Source organism: Alosa pseudoharengus, unplaced genomic scaffold (assembly GCF_046254945.1).
Source record: "Alosa pseudoharengus isolate Yale_2024_CS ecotype anadromous, Long Island Sound unplaced genomic scaffold, YU_APseudo_1.1 YU_APseudo_1.1_scf_1, whole genome shotgun sequence".
NCBI lineage: Eukaryota > Metazoa > Chordata > Actinopteri > Clupeiformes > Clupeidae > Alosa > Alosa pseudoharengus.
In genome coordinates, this window is record NW_027468564.1 from 3,500,610 (window position 1) to 3,518,096 (window position 17,487).

At 41.0% G+C, this 17,487-nt stretch overlaps 1 protein-coding gene across 1 annotated transcript; it reads left to right on the top strand.

Annotated features, from left to right (window-relative positions):
• The first annotated feature begins 4,581 nt into the window (after positions 1 to 4,581).
• Positions 4,582 to 16,208, top strand: LOC143120964 (uncharacterized). Its single transcript, XM_076281408.1, has 3 exons — positions 4,582 to 4,753; positions 4,929 to 5,232; positions 12,565 to 16,208. Exons 2-3 carry the CDS (start codon positions 4,974 to 4,976, stop codon positions 14,670 to 14,672), a joined length of 2,367 nt encoding a protein of 788 aa, XP_076137523.1. The 5' UTR covers positions 4,582 to 4,753; positions 4,929 to 4,973; the 3' UTR covers positions 14,673 to 16,208.
• The last annotated feature ends 1,279 nt before the right edge of the window (positions 16,209 to 17,487 follow it).

The window sequence follows — 17,487 nt, forward strand, 5'->3', positions numbered from 1 at the left end:
AGAAAGGCTATGTATTGATATTTCAGTTCAACATTGAATCAAATCACACCTCACCTCTCAGAAATAACATTGTTGCAACTGAAGATTACAAAAACTGCTTACCTAATAAAATCTAACCAAGTGTTATTAATCTTATATCAAGATCAAGAAATCTACAACCCCAAATCAGAAGACGTTGGGACATTGTGTAAAATGCAAATAAAAACAGAATGTGATAATATACAATGCACCTCCATGGGTCTAGAACTGAACACTAAAACTAGTTGGATATGGATACTCATCATTTGTCCACACATGCAGTTTAGAGTGATGTACATCTTACATTACTTCTTGCATCCTATCTTTACTTCCAAATCTGCCTCTCTGATGATGCTCTTTTTCATAGCCTACCCGATCATGTTGCCCAGCTACCAGAATTATGAAACATTCCTCCTTCTGTTTTCTTTATCATTACAACTTTTCCAGCATTTTGTTAACCCCTCCCAACTTTTCTTGAAACATGTTGGTATCAAATTCAAAATTAATAGGCTTATATTTTCCATGGAATCAAATTTGTCATTTTCAACATGATGTCTGTGTTGAAACAATGTCATGTCATCACGAATAAGACATTTTAGATAATAGCTAACCCATTGGGACAAATAACAGTGTCTGTCTATCTGTGTAACCATATGGTGGAGCGGTTAAGCTCATATAATGAGAAGTATTGTGCATTTTATGACTAAAGCATGACATTTTGTTCAGTGTTTCTACACACCTTGAAGTTTATTTTTAGACGTGGAGCCACTTCAGATCTGACCTCTGGGGCTAGATATTTGCTGTACAATATACACATCTTTGAGGAGTAAAATATTTTTACAAGTCATTCCAGAATTCTACTGTGAAGATCTAGAACTTACATTAACTGCCATTCAAACTTGGTTGATTGAGTTCATTATGACAGTTTCAAATGGAACCTTTAACTGGCAACATTCTAATCACATACGATTTCTGTTTTCACCTTTAGGCCTATAGTTTGGCAAACTACATGAAGTGATTTTTCTGATCAATAACTATATAAAAAAATAGTTTGAATGGCAAATAATAATAATAATTTAAAAAAATGCAAGGTTGCCTATAGTAAGACGTAGTAGTAATAGCACATGAGGCAGTACTATTGCACATTTTATTAATGTATTAAGCACTGTTCCTTCATTAATATTGGAAATAATAAAGTTATAACAGATACATCTTGCCTAGTATAGATCTAGGCAAGATGTATAACCAGACAAAAGGGCTCATGCACAGGTGAGAGACACACTTCTAACATTCCAAGAGGATATCGGAGATGCTCTCATGAAGGCCTGTGACCACGATCATGACAGTGATGCTATGCATTTGGTGAGAGCAGCACAAGTGGTGCGCAAAGAGATTTTTGATTCTAAGTTTCACTTTGACAGCTCATTCCATCCCAGTAGTCAGAATGATTCTGTCCCACCATCACTTTTTGCATTGATATCTATGATCTTCGATGGAGCAAACATCAAACACCAAGCTCAACACAGACCACCATGACTACAACCATTTCAGAGAAACACCCAGCAATCCTGAAAGAATTCCATGCTGGGAGGTTTGTTGTGCATAAGACATGCAACAAGTTCTCAGCCATGGCAATAGACCAGTGCCATGAACAGAACCATGCTCTCATCAAAAGATCTGGTGGAGCAGTTGGACTAACAGAGAATCCTGGGGCACTGCGATGCTGGATGGTGGCTGGCCCTGAAATTGCCAGAATAATTAGTGAATTTGAAAATGTAATGTCACCACAATCTGAAAACCATCACCATGAGCAGCACAGGAAGCATGTTAGGTCCCTGATAACAGTGAATCGATTGAGGAGATGGGGAACCCATTTCTTGAAGAGCCAAGATCTGCTAGTGCTTGATACCAAAGACATCAAACTGCATGGGAGACATGGAAATCTTTCACAGAAGCTTTCAATGAGCTCATGGAATTGAAGAATGATCAGAGTGAACTATCCATGTCACTGCTGGAGCGCTTTGTAGTAGTAATGTATGATAGGACAAGTGATATCATGGAGGTGAATGAGGCCAGAAAACCTGATCACACAGAAATCTAGAGCTTTAGAGAACATCCCACCCACAAAGGCTGCACTTGAGCAACATATTAAGCGGGTCACTTATCAAGCTAACTTCTGGTACCAAGCTTTAGTGCTTGATCCTGAGCAAAACCCTTCTGATTGGGGCTGGGTTATGGTATTTAGCAGACGCTTTTGTCCAAAGCGACATACACATACCGGTAACAACAATACAAAGTTACAGTAAACAATTTAAGACTACATTAAGGAGAATAGCAATAATAAACAACAATGTCAATTCAATCAATAGCCTAATAAAAATAAATAAATACTATAATATACAAACCATAACGCATAAGAAAGCTTTAATAAATTAAGTGCATGTTGATCCCTCTTGAAAGACCCAAAACCATCACAGGAACGGAGAGTACTCATTCCATCAATGAGGAATCACGGAGGAAAAGAGTCTTGAATTTGACCTAGTGTTTATGGCTGGTCGACACAACAGACGCTCATCAGAAGACCACATGCACTGTAAAATAATATGCCCATTTACCTTAAAAAGGTGTGTTACCCTGCTGCCTTACGTTTTTGAGTTAATTTGACAATAACATTTATTTTAAATTAACTTCCCTTACTTAGTCAAGTCAACAAAAGTTTACCTTAACTCTTGTCAAAAAAGGTATGAAAGTTAAGTTGATTAATTTACATGTTGTTTCAAAATATGATCGTTAGTTGAAATAAATTTGTTGACTTGAACCAATTACCGGAAGTTTTTTCCCAGAATGCCACAGCCTGAGTCTTAAAGAGATCACATATCAATCCTTAAATTTAATCTTAAAATAAAATACATAACTAAGAAACACTGACGCTAAAGGCTATACTGCTGTTGTCATGTTGTCGTGTAATTATTTGTTGGTGCCACAAACCATCAAGTAGATGACCATCCACAACAGCTTAATGCTGTGCATAGGGCATAAAGTACTGATTGTGCTAGAGTCAGGAACATACATTTAATTGTGCAGTGTTGACATCATGAATATAAACTTTATTTTTACAACTATCAATCCAGTTGCTACAGCTTTCATATCCATTACATGCATAGTAAACAAGGTCCAAGAACCACCACCATATAAGATGAATATCAAATCCATCCCAGGAGGAAGTACACAGACACATAATGCAAGTAAGCATTGAGTGCCCAACTTTGTGACACCTCCAAGTGGACAGGTCAAAGCTAATTGAGAAAGTAATCAATTTTGCATTGAACCCGGAAAGGAGATACTGTATGTGTACTCTCAACTCTATTCTATATATTTTAATAATGGTCTTCTTCTTAATGGTAATCCTGACAATACTCTGAAAATCTTATACAGTAATTTTGGTTATCAGTTGTTCTACCTCATACAAATTCAAAAAAGCCACAATAAACAGTAATGAGAAAAAAGAAACATTATAAACAAGAAAGTAGCATTTACCCGTAATCCGTAACTGCTTTGTATCAACTGTGCCACTAGTTTATGGGACAATAACACCGATTGCTAAGTTATTTGAACAATAGTGGTGAATCATACTCAACTTGACAAAAGAACAGGAGTTAAGATAACACCAAGGCAAATACTTTTTTACAGTGCAGTGATGGTTAGGGATAGAATATATTGATCATTGAATTAAGATAGCAGGGAGCAGATCCAGTCAGTGTCCTATAGGCCAAAGTATGGGTGAAGGATGAGACAGGATGGCCTCTAGAGGCCTCCCATGGCTGTTATGAACTGATCCATTGTGGCTGCAAAAAAGGGTGTACTATGTGTTGCAGGTGCAAACAGGCTGTCCTCAAGTGCACTGATCTTTGCTCTTGCTCAGGAGACTGTTAGCCTGGACATACACAGCCAATAGAGACATGACATTAAAAAAGGAAAACATTGTTGAGACAAATACTTGTGTATTCTTTTGAAAGGGGTTCCTTATTAAATTGCTCTTTATCATATTATTTACTATCTACCATTCCACTATGTATTTATCTATCTATAGGCATAGCAGTAATAGGCCTAAAGTTGAAAAAATAAATCACATTCGTATGTGATAAGAATGTTGCCAGTTAAAGGTTCCATTTGATAGTGTCATAATGAACTCAATCAACCAGTTTGAATGGCAGTTAATGTAAGTTCTAGATCTTCACAGTAGAATTCTGGAATGACTTGTAAAAATATTTTACTCCTCAAAGATGTGTATATTATACAGCAAATATCTAGCCCCAGAGGTCAGATCTGAAGTGGCTCCACGTCTGAAATTAAACCTTAGGGGGTGAAGATTATATGGTGAAACTTTCATGCTTTAGTCATAAAATGCACAATTGTTATGCTTATCAGCCGAACTAATAGACTGTATGAAATAGCCTCGATCTAAACAAGCCAAAAACGTTCCAAATCCAAATTCCTGCAGTTGACACTCCATTCCCGGCGGTGGCAGTATGGCATAGTTGTCGGCTTTGTTTACCAGTAACAGTGAGTCCACGAGTTTTTTGTATTCGCCAAGGAAATTTTGTAAGGCAGTAATGTCCAATAAGGCTTGATTTTGTTAAGTTAAACACGGTTTCGTGTCTTATCCTACATAAACACCAGATCAGCAGATCTCCGTGAGCAGAACAGTGTGTGCGGAGTAGTGGACTTGCTTCAGGTAGGCTCGTTTAATGCTGCTACACAGGAGGTCGATTTCTTTAAGCTAACTTACTCGAACATGAGAAAGTGGCAGATGGAAATTATGTCATGTGACAATTATTGATATTGTTTGCGAGTATTTTATTTAAAACGAGAAAAGGCAACCTTTTGTTTCTGTGTCTTTCTGGTTATAGACTGTAGAAAACTTTGGATGGGATAATCTTTGGTCCGCTCAGAACATGGATCTCGGACATCCGTTTAGTCAGCAGGTTGACCTGCTGAGCGTGATGGTGAAAGAAGAAGATATAAAAGAGGAGGAATATGGTCGCATGATTGCATGTCAAGATGAAGACGAAAAACCATTTGCAGAGCTTCACTGTAAAACTGAAACAGACGTCACAGAGTCCAACGTTACTGACAATGAAACAAAACAGACAACAGCGGAGATCGAAGTGAAGATTGAAGATGATGAACAAGAACACGATTATCTGCTGGAAAGTAAGTCCTTTCAGATACCTATTTTAGATGTGAATCCCTTAATACACGTGTTTTAATGTTAACCATAGCAACCACAAGAAAGTGGTTGCTGCAGCATCTGAAGTTTAATTTCTCAGTATCAGCTCATTAAAGTGATATTCCACCATTTGGGGAATTAGTAATTTTCCACCTTCCCTTGAGTTAAAGCAACACCAAAGAGTTTTTTGTACCTTAAAATAATGTTTCCTAAATCTTTTCAGTGGTTCATCAACTTGTAACAGGGTGAACGGCACTTCTGCATTCGCTTCGCAGCCCTCTATCGGCTATAACCGCACTATGTAAGTTTGCCAGATCGGGTAGCGGATCTTTAGTTCGATGGAATGAGACATAAGAATCTACTAATTTGACTTGCGTTTGATGTCGCAATACTTCATATCATATTTTCATTAATCATGCAACATATTCTACCTTGTCTGTGGACATTGTTATTTGTAGAGCCGGTGCTGGATAAACAAATATAAAATTTAAAAATAAAAAATAAAAATTTCGCACAACTTGGTGGAAAGGTGTAGCACAGGCTAAAGGAAACCCATTAATTTCTGGAGCTGATCGTATTGAAAGTATTTCCCATATCGTAGCCTATTAGCTCGCTCGCAACAACAGCCAAAATGAAACATGGAGAGTGGATGTCTCCGCGAAGACACAGCTGTTACATTAGATGCGAGATTCGACACAGGACAAAAACACTGGTAGTAACAGGTTTTAAGCAATTTTGCAAATGTAGGGACAGCACACTCTAGTGAAAGTAGCCTAACCTAGGCCAACGATGCGCTCGGTGTCTGTAACAGTCTGTGCACGTCCGCAATCGATTACGTTCCTCAAATGGAGAACACATCCATGTTCCCTCACATCTCAGGGCCACTCAATGTAATCCTTCTGTGTTGCAAAATACTTGACAGTTCTTGATCGCTGCAGGAGAGAGAGAGAGGGAGAGAAAGAGAGTAGGGGAGTTCGACTTGCGGCAGATCTGTGCAGATCTGACTTGATGTGATGCATGCTGGGTTGAACACAATGCATACTGGGATGGACGCAATGCTTGCTGGTTAGAAATTCTGTCCGACTTCTGTCAGCCGGGGAGGGACTTACCACCGTGACACCATGTCACATGGCCTCTTAAAATATCGCGGGAGTCTTAGCCTGCAGACAGATCTTGCAGTTGCCTTCCACGAGCTGAAACACGCCCTCATGACGTCAGTTCAAAGACGTGATCGGGCCATTTGGGAGGAATCCCTTCATGACCATTTTGACGAGAGTCTCATGCTGCTTCCTTATGTTGGAATATGCGAAAATAAACAGAAATCGAAGGGATACCTTAAGAAGGTATGTGATTTCTGCAACAATGGTAGTCTAGCCTACTGAAAACGTTTGGATATTCTGTTATTTTCTGCTGTTGGCTAAATAGATAGACACACATAAAAAAAGGGAAAAGGGAAAACACTTGATATAGAATTTATGTGCTACAATGCAGGCCTGTTAACTGTATGACAACAGTGGTTTATTTAAACTACATCTCATTTTAATGAGTAAGAATGAAAGTTCTGCTGTGTTTATTGCAAACAACATTCCGCGATATCTCCCGCGATGTCTTCCGCGAGTCACGTCAGGCAGACTGTAGCCTTTCTGTCCGGGATGAGCTGCCCTCTGTTGTAGCTCCTCCCGGCTAGCCTCTGAAGATCACGTTTACGCAGAAAGCCAGACGAAAGTCAGACTCAGACAAGACGAACAAGCCTAGTGCACCTGCAAAGTGTCTCTGTGCGCATGTGTGTGTCAGCGCACGTCTGTGGGAAAGAGACAGATATCACAACCTGCTACGTGCGTCTGAACAATGCGCAAGCAAACTATTGACTCGTTCTTCCGACCTGCGGCTAGTGTGCTAGTGCCAGAGTCTAGCATGGGTGGCCAAACGACGGCCCCACACACTTTAATCCGGCCCGCCGTGTATTTATTAGGTTATCATAGATCCGGCCCGCCACACACTTTAATCCGGCCTGCCGCACATTAAGTTATCATAGGCTGCTCACTATTTTTTTTTTTTTTTATGAAGTAGCCGCACAAAATAAACATTAGGCGTGCGTGTGACAACGTGGACCCACCTCCAATCAGCCAGGGGCTTCTCTCGCAAACTCCTTCTGAATTTAGTGAATGTGTGGGGTTTTAATGCGTGATTTTGTGGACGATCTATATCGCCCACCCTTATTACTCTATACAAGGGCATATTTAATGGATTCTGTGTAGACAGATAGCATTGAAAGCTACAAGACAGTCACTCACTTGTATCCTTTTTACCCTGTAACTCATCCAGATGTATCATAACACCCACTAGTGTCTGTCATAATGGATCTGTCTGTCATAATAGAACGTCTATCTGTCATTCTAAATCCACCTTGTAACCAAAGATTCTATAGTTAACTAAAAAATATAAACTTTTCTCTGAATAAGCAATAATAACATATAAATATAATTTTGTATACTATTTTACAGTCATTATTTGTGTGTGATGCCAATGAAACACTCTTTCGGACACGGAATGAATCATTTAATTTTGCCCCGTTAACCCTTAGAACCCGATTGACACAAAGTGCGTCAAAAAACACACCCTTTCTTCTCTGTTACATTGCTCCGGAGCTGTTCATCGCAGCGAGATGAAACCTTTATTGCGTGACAGATCAAGTATAAAATTTTTTAAAAAATCATGAAATTAAATCAAATTGCATCATATGTACAGTCTATACTTCTCTGCGTTCACCTGCACACCCATTACTCTCGTTTGAATTACTCGCGAACTCGTGATCGCATCGATATGGCAAGCATATCAGATGAAAGAGGGGACACAGGGCTATCCATTGGTACCATGTTCATCAATCTTTCTGGCTTATACAAACAGACGAAGTGACTGCAAAATAATAACGTCATGTACACAAACCAACGCTGCACACCCATTACTCTCTTTGAATTACTCACGGACCCGTGATCGGATAGATATGCCACGCATGTCAGATGAAAGAGGACACTCAGAGCTTTTACATTACATTACATTTGGCTGACGCATTTTTAACCAAAGCGACTAACAACATGGTAAACAGTTTAAGTTTTAGAGCAATTCTCAACAATATTAGGACAATTTAAAAAACATAAGAATAAGTACAGTAAGAATAAGTGCATCAGTGAGTGCTGTTTTTAACAGTTACGTGTCCGTTTAAGACGGCTGGTGAGTGCTAGGATCAGCAAGACTTGTTGTAAGTGTTGCTATGAGAGGAGATGTTCTCTAAAGAGCTGGGTCTTCAGGAGTTTTTTGAAAATGGAGAGGGATGTCCCTGCCCTTGTAGGAACTGGCAGTGTGTTCCACCAACGAGGAACAACAGATGAGAAAAGTTTGGATTGGCCTGAGCGTTCCGGAGGTAGAGCTAGACGTCGTTCGTCTGAGGAGCGCAGCGGTCTGGAGGTAGCGTATGTCTGTATGAAGGCATTCAAGTAGGTGGGAGCAGAACCGGAGACTACTTTGTAGGCAAGCGTTAGAGCCTTGAATTTGATGCGGGCCGCCATAGGTAGCCAATGTAGCTGGATGAGTAGCGGGGTAAAATGTGCCCTCTTGGGTTGGTTGTAGACCAGGCGCGCCGCCGCGTTCTGGATCATCTGAAGTGGTTTCACTGCGCAGGCTGGGAGACCTGTCAGGAGGGCGTTGCAGTAGTCGAGTCGTGAGATGACTATTGCCTGAACCAGAAGTTGGGTGGCATCTTGAGTTAAGTAAGTCCTGATTTTCCGTATATTGTAGAGTGCGAAACGGCATGACCGGGCGACTGAGGCAACATGATCTGAGAAGTTTAGTTGGTTGTCGAGAACAACTCCTAGATTTCTTGCAGTCCTGGTAGGTGAAACAGACAGGGAGTCAAATTTGATGTTGATGTCGTGGTGTATGGTAGGTTTAGCTGGGAGGACCAGCAGTTCAGTCTTTGAGAGGTTCAGCTGGAGGTGGTGTGCCTTCATCCATGTAGCTATGTCTGAGAGGCAATCTGAGATCCGTGCTGAAACCAAGGGGTCATCAGGTGGAAAGGACAGATAGAGCTGTGTGTCGTCTGCATAGCAGTGGTATGAGAAGCCATGCGAACGGATAATCTGTCCCAAGGAGGTGGTGTAGATAGCAAAGAGAAGGGGGCCCAGTACTGAGCCCTGGGGGACCCCTGTGGTGAGATGGTGAGGTGCAGATAGCTGACCAAGCCATGATACGTTAAACGAGCGTCCTGTGAGGTAGGATTCAAACCAGGAGAGAGCAGAACCGGAGATTCCCATGTTAGCGAGTATAGAGAGAAGGATGCGGTGATTAACCGTGTCAAAGGCAGCCGATAAGTCAAGCAGAATGAGTGCTGATGACCGAGCGGTCGCCCTGGCTTCTTTTAAGGCTTCTGTTACAGACAGCAGAGCCGTTTCGGTAGAGTGGCCGCTTTTGAACCCAGACTGATTTGGATCCAGAAGGTTGTTCTGTGAAAGGAAGTCAGAGACCTGTTTGGAGACTGCTCGTTCAATGCCTTTGGATAGGAAAGGCAGGAGTGAGACAGGGCGGTAGTTCTCGACTTGAGCAGGGTTGAGAGAAGCTTTCTTAAGTAACGGTGTTACCCGGGCCATTTTGAACGCTGTTGGAAATGTGCCGGAGGTTAGCGAGGCATTGATCACGTGTGTGATAGCTGGTGCGATGGTCGGGCTGATGGACTGAAGTAGGCTCGTAGGTATAGGCGTTGGGGGTTCAGCTGCACTAGTAAACACCATGCAGCTGGAGCCCAGCAACATGCTCCCAGCTTGATGAGGAACATTTCCAGCACGCCTCAGTGATACATCTATCCTGGCAGGCACTGGGAGAAACCAGCGCGTAACCTTCAGTCATGTTAGGTACTGTAGGTGGAAAACATCAGATACAAAGCTAGCTGAGTTTGTCTCTGGAGAAATCTCCCAGTGCTCCATAATCCATGTGAGAACACAAAAGCTGAGAAATGCAAACTGGCGTGAGAACTTGTGTCATAAAGCACAAAGAACAACGGCTGCATGTGAGGAGTCTAGATACTTCATTCTCGGAGAGAGGCGTGAATGCTGAAAAAGATGATCTAGCAGTCCCTAGAGGTTGTAGGAGTGCGGTATCTGAGTCAGATGCATGAGTGGGCATGTAGAGAATTGACTGCTGATTGCCGCCACTTTGTTTGTAAAAAATGAGGCGAGGGTATCTGCAGTAAGGCTGGATGGAGGAGGAGGCATCTGAGGGTTGAGTAGCGATTTGAAGGTTGAAAAAAGCTTTCGAGTGTCTGTAGCGCTGTTTATTTTGTCATTGTAGAAAGCCGTCTTAGCAGCAGTGATGCTGGCTGAGAAGGAGGTCAGGAGTGTCTGGTAGTTTTTGAGGTCATCAGTTAGTTTGGATTTGTGCCATTTCCTTTCCACGGCTCTGAGTTTGGTGCGCTGCGATCGGAGGGTATCATTTAGCCATGGATGAGAGTGTTTGGATCGAGCTGGCCTTGTGGTAAGAGGGCACAGCTCGTCTAGACACGAGCTCAGTGTGGAGCAGAGCGAGTCTGTGGCCTCATTAACCTCCAGAGAGGAGAAGGTGTTGAGTGGAGGTAGACCGGAGGCAACCACAGAGGAAAAGTGCGTTGGAGACAGGTTCCGGATGTTGCGGCGGAACGTGACCATCGGCTGAGGAGCCGGAGGCTGTTCTGTCAGGCTGACGTTGAACTGGATGAAGAAGTGGTCAGAAAGATGGAGAGGCGTCACCGTGAGGGTGTCTGTGCTGCAGTTCCGAGTGAAGATCGATCAAGTCAAGCTCTTTGCCAGCTTTGTGTGTCGGTGGGCTTTGAACCAGTTGGAGGTCAAAGGAGTGGATCAGGGCCAAAAAGTCCGCTGAGCCTGGGGCATCTAAGTGGATGTTGATATCGCCGAGAACAAGAGCTATCATTTGATACCAAGTACATCCTCCTGGGTTATAAAACATACGAAGTGACAGCAAAATAATAACTTCATATAGCTGGACTTACCCCACGTTTTTGTCTGTTCTTGTGGCAAAGCATGTTTAAAATCCAACGCTATCGTGTGTTTCTCTATGGCAAAGCATGTTCATAATCCGGTTTTGAGATCATAGTAAATTCCTGCATGGCATCCAATTCAAGGCTCACATTGCATCTCAATTTGTTCAACAAAGAAACACCTTTTTTGCCTTTACTTTGTTCATGGCAATCCAGTAAAAAGTTGAGAATCATTACACCATAGGCAAGCAGGCTAACACGCAACCTCGGGTCAAGTCAGGTCAGATCAGTTCGTGTCACAGATATGGAGCACAGAAAAGGTCATTTTTCATCACTAAATAAAAAATGGCATTTATTTCCGTAAATCACACACCACATATTTCTGTAAATTGCTCAGCCCCAGAGTATCCCTCCAACATGGCAATTATATTGCCTGATTCAGGACAGTCTGCCCTACACACACATGAAATGCATGTAGAGCTATGAGCTTGCTGTGGTGAGATACATTTTTATATTTTAATTCTTTAAAAATCAAAATAAAATCAATGCTAGTACTAATACATAAAATGATGGCAGATCTGGATAGACTAGACTCTGCTGAAAAAAACAATATATAATATGTGTGTGTGGCACTTACAATGACCAGAATAAATCCTTATGAATAAAGGTAGTGAAAATGCCCTAAAAACAGCTTAGGGTTCTAAGGGTTAACCGAGCTACCTAGCTAGCTAAAGTTAGCACAGTAAACGGAAAGTGAATGGGAATGTTCGCTAGCTTGCTAGCAGCTAAGAACTTTGGTTAAACTTATATATTGTTGCAAACAAAGCTGAAATAACATACGTTCAGCAACTTTATGGTAGTCTACTAGTTCTAGCAAAAAATATGTTTTGGTTTATCAACCATCCATATAGTTTATCAACCATCTCTGAGTCTAGAGCCTCTGAGAACAGGTGGCTGTGCACCAGAGCTTTGAGGAGACAGTGACAGATCACAAGCAAAGCTATTTTTGTCTTTTTGTTTCGTTTGGAAAATACAGTTTCAATGTCCAAATGTTTGGGAGACATATGGCTTGTAGAAAATGGGTTCAAAACTTACCTCGCTGAATGTAGGGCTAAGGGATTGGTCATATTCCGAGAAAATGTTCATTTATCCCATAGGAATACATAGACACTGGACCTCCCGCTAGACTCCTAAATGGGCGTAACAGCTTCGAACCCTACGGCACAACGTGCCAGAATTTACCCTCTTATGAATCGTCTCGCTTTATCAACCGTCTCTGTTGTAACTCTTCCAGGTGAATCAGAACACCCACAACAGAAGATCCATGGACAGAATGATGAACTGCAACTCAAAGGAAGGCTGCACCACTGCACCGTCTGCAGGAAAAGTTTCACAGCCCTGAGAGAACTCAAGAAACACCAGCAAACACACTCTCTTGGTGTTAATCCAAGGCAGAGTACTCACAAAAAACAACATAAATGTGTTCATTGTGGGAAACTTTTTTCACAAGTTCCACATCTTAAAACCCATATACTAGTGCATACTGGGGAGAAGCCTTATACATGTGTTCACTGCGGAAAAACTTTTTCACAAAGTTCACATCTTAAAATCCATAATTTAATACACACTGGAGAGAAGCCTCATAAATGTGTTCACTGCGGAAAAGCTTTTTCACACATTTTAACTCTGAAAAACCATATGTCTACTCACACAGGAGAGAAGCCTCATAAATGTGTCCAGTGTGGGAGAGGTTTTTATATGAGTTCACATCTTAAAACCCATATGTTAATACACACCGGAGAAAAGCCTCATAAATGCATCCAGTGTGGAAAAGCCTTCTCACAAATTCCGCATCTTAAAACCCACATGCGAATACACACTGGAGAGAAGCCTCATAAATGTGCCCAGTGTGGGAAAGCTTTTATAACCTCCACAGATGTCAAACGCCACATGCTTATACATATGGGAGAAAAGCCTTATGAATGTGTCCAGTGTGGGAAAGCATTTTCACAAATTGCATCTCTTCAAGGTCATATGGTAATACACACTGGAGAGAAGCCTCACGTATGTTTTCAGTGTGGAAAAGCTTTTTCACGATCTCATAATCTTAAAACCCATATGCGAATACACACTGGAGAGAAGCTTCATAAATGTAAACATTGCAGCAAAGCTTATTCATATGGTTCGTCTCTGAAAACCCACATGCTAGTACACACTGGAGAGAAGCCTCATAAATGCAACCAGTGTGGAAAAGCTTTTCCATACACTTCAGTTTTAAAAACCCACATGCTAATTCACAGTGAGGAGAAGCCTCACATATGTATCCAGTGTGGAAAAGCTTTTGCTAAAATTTGGAATCTTAAAGCTCATATGCTTGTACACACTGGAGAGAAGCCTCATGAATGTAAACAGTGTGGAAAAGGATTTCCAGACATTTCAGCTCTTAATAGCCATAATCTGAGTCACACTGGAGAGAAGCCTCACGTATGTTCCCAGTGTGGAAAAGGTTTTTCGCAAATCGGAAATCTTACAACTCATATGCTAACACACACTGGAGATAAGCCAAACCAATGTGTCCAATGTGGAAGAGCTTTTTCCATGAAGTCACATCTTAAAAGACATATTTTAACTCACACCGGAGAGAAGCCTCATAAATGTATCCATTGCGGCAAAGCTTATTCACGTGGTTCATATCTTAAAACCCACATGCTTGTACACACTGGAGAGAAGCCTCATGAATGTAAACAGTGTGGAAAAGCATTTACACAAATTCGGAATCTTAAAACCCATATGGGAAAACACGCTGGAGAAAAGCTTCATGAATGTATCCAATGTGGAAAAGCTTTTCCAGATATTTCAGCTCTTAATATCCATAGTCTTTCTCACACTGGAGAGAAGCCTCACATATGTGACCAGTGTGGAAAAGGTTTTTCGCAAATCGGAAATCTTACAACTCATATGCTAACACACACTGGAGAGAAGCCAAACCAATGTGTCCATTGTGGAAGAGCTTTTTCCATGAAGTCACATTTTAAAAGACATATTTTAACTCACACCGGAGAGAAGCCTCATAAATGTATCCATTGCGGCAAAGCTTATTCACGTGGTTCGTCTCTGACAGCCCATATGCTAGTACACACTGGAGAGAAGCCTCATAGATGTAACCAGTGTGGGAAAGCTTTTCCATACACTTCAGCTCTTAAAACCCACATGCTAATTCACAGTGGGGAGAAGCCTCACACATGTGTCCAGTGTGGAAAAGCTTTTGCAAGAATTTGGAATCTTAAAGCCCATATGCTTGTACACACTGGGGAGAAGCCTCATGAATGTAAACAGTGTGGAAAAGCTTTTTCATACATTTCAACTTTAAAAACCCATATGCGAATTCACACTGGAGAGTAGCCTCATGAATGTATCCTGTGCAGAGCATAAAATTGCACGAATTGGTATTGAACACAATTGTTATATTATACTAGCCTAGAAATCTAGACGCGCCCCTAGCGGCAGCAAATTACATTTGCTGCCAGGGCTAGTCTAGCAACTCTCCGTTGGCTTGTGAGCTCCAGAAATCGAAACTTAATCAAGCCATTGAAAGAGTCAGGCCATTTATAGAGTCGTTAGGTGGGCTTAACATAATGATTGATGGCAGAGTTGCAACGGTTTGGCTTGAATTCCCTGCAACAAATAAGATGGATGTTGCTGCTGGCGAACAGTGTGACACGAGTTAAGCTTTTATTATGTTGGCAAACGTTTGAACTAGCCAACTAGCTCCGCTGGTGGGAAACGCATGGGACTCATAGCGCTGCCGCTGTCCTATTGCGTGCAGAGGGAATTTGAAATACAACTGATTATCCCGCCCCTCGGACTGAGCACTGCGAACGGTGAGTGCCCAGACCCTACATTTTAATTTGGTTCTGGCTCGCCAGGCTAATATTATGCAATTGCTCCAAGCACTAGATATTTTTATAAACGCATATTTTTGTATGCGTTTGGGCCTTTCGTTAACACGTTTAAGCGCAGAACATAGAACAGGGAGAGCTCATAAAATCATCGATATTTAAAGCAGATTAGTCTTTGTTCATTCATGGGGTGCATTTTGGCTTGAGGTGAAGGGGAAATGAAAGCTTACGGCCATTCTTCCCATTCTTTGTCTATGCTACTTGTGCTATTATGATATAGGCCAGTGCAGTCGAGTCGAACCACGGAACACAATTGTGCTATTATGATATAGGCCAGTGCAGTCAAGTCGAACCACGGAACACAATTGTGCTATTATGATATAGGCCAGTGCAGTCGAGTCGAACCACGGAACACAATTGGCTGAGCTCATAAGTGCACCCATCCACCGCACGCACGCACACACACAACCACCCTTTGCTAATGCATATTGGACTGGCGTTTTGCAATTTTGGGTTTTTGCCTGTTGTTAATTCTTCACCTCCATAACAAAAGCATTTACATTGTGTACAGGGGGGTTAAGTCACGAGAAGTTTGCTATTTACAATATAGATACATCAACTCTAGAGGAAGATCTAAAGTCGCCAAAAATACCTAAACCTTTAAAATTGATCAGCTTGCAATGATCAACACACATAATTACGATGGTGGGAATCCTGGACATAACGCAGCCTTTAGCATTTGTAAAACTATGATGAGCTATATTATCATGCACTGCTTATGGGTTCAAATGCCTAAATGGCCTATTCTAAACTAACGTGATGCGCAACCTCATTTCCGTGAATGAACATAATTTTTCTTTCCATGCATATGTGCATCGAGAAGTTTTCTGTTCATTGCTGTTATGAGATTTCATTCTTTTTTTCTGTTGAGTGTGAAATCATGCTATTGTAGTGGTCACTATGGACATAATTCACCATACTGTTTCATATAGTTTTAGTATGATTGAATAAACGACACGCCGTTGCGTTGTCAACGTGAGACTCTTTCTCCACTTATTGCAATCCTACACTATCATACTGTGATCCATGCTGCCATGCAATGTTATCCCAGTTTTATTTCCGCCAATTTTATCCCAATTTTATTTCCGCCAGACTGATAAATTAAATAAATTAATGCACTGATCTTCTGTCTCCTGCCGTTCAAAAACATTTAGATACATGCAAATAAGCTCTAAGACTACAGGGGAGGCTCCACCTCCTATAAAATATCACAGAACATTTTATCAAATACTATTCTACTGTATTTACATTACTATCCAATCTGCTGTTCACTGGGTGATCATTAGCACTGAGTTACACATGTTTATCTGGGGAAAGTCTTTCAGCTAAAATTTTATAATTTCTGGCCCATGGGTGATGTTTATGTGTGTCACGTCGTCCTGGATGTGATTTTGTACTGCTTTGTGGTTGTCTGTTTAAGGCAATTTTGGTAGCATCTCTGAGTCCGGTTTATGGTACTCATTCCGAGTGCTCTGTGAGCTGGGTAATGAGGATCTTCCCACATAGATAGATAGATAGATAGATAGATAGATCTATATAGTATCTATAGATGGGTATCTATCAATCTATCTATCTATCTATAGGTATCTATCAATCTACCTATCTATCTATCTATAGGTATCTATCAATCTACCTATCTATCTATATCAATCTATCTATCTATCTATCTATCTGGTAAGATCCTCATTACCCACTAGTACTTGTTCCTTATAGTATTGCTGTCCTTAGTTGGACAAAGGGGGATTCTGTGCAGTAGTTGCCCTGCCATTCTAACAGAATAGACAGATCGGGTATAATCAGAGTGTTACGGCTCAAGAGTTACAGCTGTTCCAGGTTTCTCTATTTGAGTGTTAACTATTTGGGTGATAATATTCCACGAGGGAGACTCTCAAGGCCTGTGGTCCAAAATATTTGTACACGCACAGATTGGGACTATTCACTGCAAAAAATGATATATTACCAAGTGTTATAATCTTATATTAAGATTTTTAAAAAATCTAGTTAGTATTGTTTTTAGTATGAAGATACTTACTTTGAGCTTTCTAATAAGATTATTTGACTTAAAATAAGTCAAAATCTTCTTAAATTAAGACATAAAAACAAGTAAATTGATCTGCCAGTGGATTAAGTAATGTTAGGTTAATTGAAGACTCTGTCTAAGAAAATATGTGTGCACGCACAGATTGGGACTATTTTAAGAATCTCCATAGAGTGCTGTCGTTCACTGGGTGCTTAGTATCATTATCACTGTAATCATT